This window comes from Gavialis gangeticus, unplaced genomic scaffold, assembly GCF_001723915.1.
Source record: "Gavialis gangeticus isolate Ggan-Ray unplaced genomic scaffold, GavGan_comp1, whole genome shotgun sequence".
NCBI lineage: Eukaryota > Metazoa > Chordata > Crocodylia > Gavialidae > Gavialis > Gavialis gangeticus.
In genome coordinates this window covers 9,089,222-9,093,971 of record NW_017729004.1, presented here as the reverse complement: position 1 = coordinate 9,093,971, position 4,750 = coordinate 9,089,222, and the positions used below count along the sequence as shown (strand labels likewise).

Genomic DNA, 4,750 nt, shown 5'->3' with positions numbered 1-4,750 from the left:
ATTGCTTTTAGCTGGATAATGGTGCCACTTTCAAACACCGTTACAGGAAAATTAAAAGCTCCTCTCTCCAGATATGTGACCGATTTGCAGTGCAGGTTCATTCTCAAGTACAAGAAGCTAATTTCTTGTGTGCTGGTCTGTCTATATAAGAAAGTAAAGGGGTGATTGTAGCATGTGGTAGCATACCTGTGTTAGCTTAATCTAGTTTGCATGCCTAATGATAGCAGTGAAGATAGGCTTACATCAGCGTTAGCATATACAGTTTACCAAAGTGTAAACCCACCAGGGATCCTGGGGGTCCAGTCTGGATATTAGCATGTGCTAAAACCCATTCTGTTGCATCCTCACTGCTGTGGTGATTTGTGCTAGTTAGATTAAAATACTACAGATAAGCTATTGTGTATTTTGCTATCTAGCCATGCTTAGTGTAGAGAAGTGGAGACTGGGAGGAGACTTAATAGCAGCCTTCAACTGCCTGAAGGGGGTTCAAAAGAGGATGGAGCTGGACTGTGCTCAGTGGTGGCAAATGACAGAACAAGGAGCAGTGGGCTGAACCTGCAGCAAAAGAAATTTAGGTTGGATATTGGGAAGAATTTTCTCACTAGGAGGGTAGTAATGCACTGGAACAGGTTACCCAGAGATGTGGTGGATTCTCCATCCTTTGAGGTTTTTAAAACCCAGCTAGACAAAGCCTTAACTGGGATGATTTAGCTGGGGCTGGTCCTGCTTTGAGCAAGGGTTGGACTATATGTGACCTCCCAAGGTCCCTTCCAACCCTCACTTTCTATGATTCATACCATATGTCAGAGTAGGCTTCAGATATCTAAAAATGAATTTGCACCTGAAAACAGTGCAGGCAGAAGGGCTGTTAATCTTCCTGTGACAGTGCTTACCAGAAGCGCTGTTAGCATACAATGTCCTTCTTTCCCTCTAACTCACCCTGGGTGACATTTCCCGTCTGTACAGAGGTTTTCCGCGAGGTACCTGCACTACTGAAACTCTGGTTGGAAGGTATAAGTAGGACTTAAATGGTGAATAAACCTTGTCTGATGTGACCACACAAGGTTAATTGCCCGTTAGATTGGACCTTACTTTGGACTTCAGGTTTGCTGCATGCTCAGTGGACTTTAGAAGAGACTAGACTCTTTTCCTTGATATCCCAGCCATGCATACAGTATGATCTAGGCATTTTCAGAAAGAATACATGGGCCTGGCAACTCCAGTTAGTAATGCTGACTTTTTCAGTTGTTTGAAAGAGGGCGTAAGTGCTTCAAACACCAGAGTCAAAACAGATAAAGTATGGCTTAAATTTGAAGGAAAACACATCAGCTATGAGAAGTTCTTGCCGGCATCGGACAGAACCAGTTGTTTTGTTCATGCAACATTTTGTTCACTTTAGGGTGGCCCGTGTGGAGTACTGGCTGCTGTTCAAGCCTGTGTCCTGCAAAAGCTTATCTTTGGAGACAGCGGCAGGAATAGCGAAGCTGGGTAAGCCAGAAAGCTGACACCAGAAATATTTTCTGTTCTAAATGAAATTATATTTTTTTTCTAGTGTGGTCAGAAAGAAGCTAGATTCTTTTGCATTTGTCTGTATGTCTGGAAGAGAGAAAGGGTTAACAGATTTACTTGGGTTCGTGGAGGCTAATGAAAATTGCCTTTTAACAGAACAGGTTTAAAGGCTGGCTATTTATGAATACAGTTGTTTCTTGTGATTAACCAGGATCCTTTAAGAAAAATAAATAAATAAGTTTATTGTGGCCAGCAGCCTGCTGAATCCTATGGAGAAAAACCTATTGTAAAGATAATGCAAACAAGAGTCGAAAGACCATACTATTAATGGGCTTTTCAGAGTAAGAGAAAACCCCAACCAGTGTGTGAAAAGTTGAGCCACACTAGTTTAGGCTTTTTTTCCCCTTGGGGGGGGGATGCACTTATTTAAGTCTCTAATAGGATTTAAATACTGTTTGTTTTTAATGGCTTTAGAGAAAAATTATAGGATGTTCATTGTAACAGCAAAATTGTTGTGGACTGCTAAATATTAATAATTGCACTGTCCCTGGAATTGATGTCTTTGCTAAAGACACTGAGTTTATTCATTGACACAGGGGAATTTCTTTTGTATATAAAGATTTCTTCTGCACTAAGGTGTCCACAACCTCCACCATCACTTTTGCCTGGAAATAAAGTCCATTGCACATAGATCAGACAGCACTGTCCTGAAGCTCTGCTGCCCCCTGTACATATTATTTGTTGAATAAAAAGAGCAGGCCCAGATTTATGTTAAAACTTTTTCCATACTTAGGGGATGTAATCCTTGCCCACTGAAGTCCGTGGTAATACTTTCAGGGCTATTTCAACTTAGGTGAGTAAGGGCAGGTGCAGATGAACCAGTTCATATGAGCTAAAAGGATGCATGAGTTTACTGAACATCAGCAGCCACATGGCAACAGCTTTATGAGCAAGCTCTTACCCTGTGATAGATGAAAGCCAAAGTTTGGGTTTCATCTGCCAGAGAAGCTTCAAGACAAAGATGTTAAATATGTTTGCAGTCAACCTAATTCCACGTGGATGGCTTAAGCGGCAGACACTTTGCTGCAGGAATGTTGTGTGTACAAAAGAAATGTCCATGATTTTCATCTACTAGAAGGTAAGGGTGCATATAGCCACCTACTCTGGAACAGTGGATGCTCTCCTTTTTTTTCTTACAGTAGCTCATTCCATTGTTCATACCCTGAAATGCTCTAACATAAAAAGTCCATGGTATAAAAGAGAAAGTAGACACATATGTCCCATGTGTGTTAGAAGTTTCTTATTGAAACAGCCAGGAGCAAAAATTAAGCTCTCTCATTAAAAAGAGAAATATTCAATAATGCTAGAAGAGACATGACGTATTGTCAGGAAATGGGGCTTCTTGACAGACATGAGGGGCGGGGGGGTTTGGTGGTGCTTTCTATTAAGTCGACTGTATAACTGGGAGATATGGGAGGCAAGCTTTCTGACACAAAGTGGTCTTCCTCAGGTCTGAGAGAGAAGCTGGTAAAGCCTATTCATAAGATGCTAACCAATATGTCTCTAGCATCTTAGTGCCATACAAAAACCTAATGCACAACATGATGCAAAACCAGCTCTCCTGATCATACAGACTTCTCAGGCAAAAGGATCCCTAGTTTTAAATGTAAGATTTAATGACCGGAAAAACAACCCAATAAATATTAGGCACGCTTTACTGAAAAAGATTAATTTCTCATTGGCAGGAAGGACAAGGATGAAAAGTCATAAAACATAGAGACAGAGAGAACATTGAAATGGCTCTTAAAACCATCAAGGATAAGCTTTCTTTAGTACACGTGATATGAATGAGACAAGACAGGCAGTAATGACTTTGGCACTTCTGGGAAGGAGATCCAAAACTAACAAACTGGTTAGAAAAACTCTTCCTTATCTCCAGGCTAAGCCCTGTCCCATGAACTGCACAAAAGGGGATCCCGCAAGAATTTAGAAACTAGTCTATGAAGGACCGCCATATGCTTCTAGAGCAGCTATTAAAGCCCATCTGTTTTGATTTTACTTGGCTTAGACCCTGAACATATAGATCCAGAAAATGCCAAGGAAATTTCACTGAAGGGATCTCAAAGCTTTAAAGAAGGGTCAGATCTTGCAACAGATGCTCTGTGGCTAATTTTCATCTGCCTACTCTACCTTACTTTTTTCTAGTAGTGTAATGAAGAGGGGGATGACTGGGGCACCAGGCCTGGTCGTGATCCTTGTGGGGGTGCAAAAATAGCATCACCTGTACTGCTGGCCTGGCCACCACTACTGTGAGCCAGAGCCATTGATTTTGCCCTACGGGGCTTCCCACAGTGCTCAAGTGGCCAGTTATGCCTCTGCTTGTCTAGCTCCTCCAACTAGCTGACATTTAGAGCACACTGTTTTAGCCAGCGAACGGTGGTCCACAATGATTTATATCCAACACCACGATTTAAAGCTTATCTCCAGTCTGGACAAATCGAATGAGCTACATAGGGACTCCCTCTGGTTCATCACCTTAGAGAATACAGAAATCATTTCTCAATCCAAGGGTTGGTGATTAGCCGCAGCTGCCACCGGCAGCAGCAGCCAGCAGGGATCACAGACCACCTGCAGATGCTACCACCTGTGCCGGCAGTGGGGTGGTGAGCGGCAACTGCCCGCAGGCACCGCTGACAGTATTGGCAGCGCCTTTTATAGGGGGTGCACTGCCACACTAGGGGGGGGTGCACGTGCACTCATGTGCACCCCCTACACATCGCCCCTGTCCCGTGCTGCATGGGGAGCTCTGCATGAGCCCCCTAACCCTCCCTCACACTGTCCCAGCCACCCCCATGGCTGCCCTGCCCTCCCCAGCTCTGGCCCGTTAAGAAAAAACCAAAACACCAGACTCACTGGTTCATGCCTGGCGGAGGCCTATCCCTGTCGCCCCCCACTGCCTGCAGTGCATGGGGGGCTCTTCCACAAGCCCCCTGAAGCCCCGAGGCTGCTGCAGGATGTGATGAGTCTGGGGTGGGCGTTGTTTTCTTTTTTTTGTTAAAGGGCTGAAGCTGGGGCAGGGGGCAGCCCTGGGGGGACTGGGAGAGTGGGGAAGGGTCAGGAGGCTTATGGCAGAGCCCCCCCATGGAGTGGAGGGCAGTGGGCACCCCCCCTCACCGGGCAGCACCTGGTGAGTGGGGGCCGTTCTTTAAAGAGGCGGGAGCTGGGGCAGGCCATGGGGGGA

At 44.9% G+C, this 4,750-nt stretch overlaps 1 protein-coding gene across 1 annotated transcript in view; it reads left to right on the top strand.

The window, feature by feature from the left end:
- Positions 1-4,750, top strand: part of FAM188B (family with sequence similarity 188 member B) — a 138,610-nt gene that overhangs the window by 47,429 nt on the left and 86,431 nt on the right. The window contains exon 9 of the mRNA XM_019508078.1: positions 1,400-1,488. Within this exon, the coding sequence (XP_019363623.1) occupies positions 1,400-1,488 (89 nt within the window). The remainder of the gene's footprint in view (positions 1-1,399; positions 1,489-4,750) is intronic.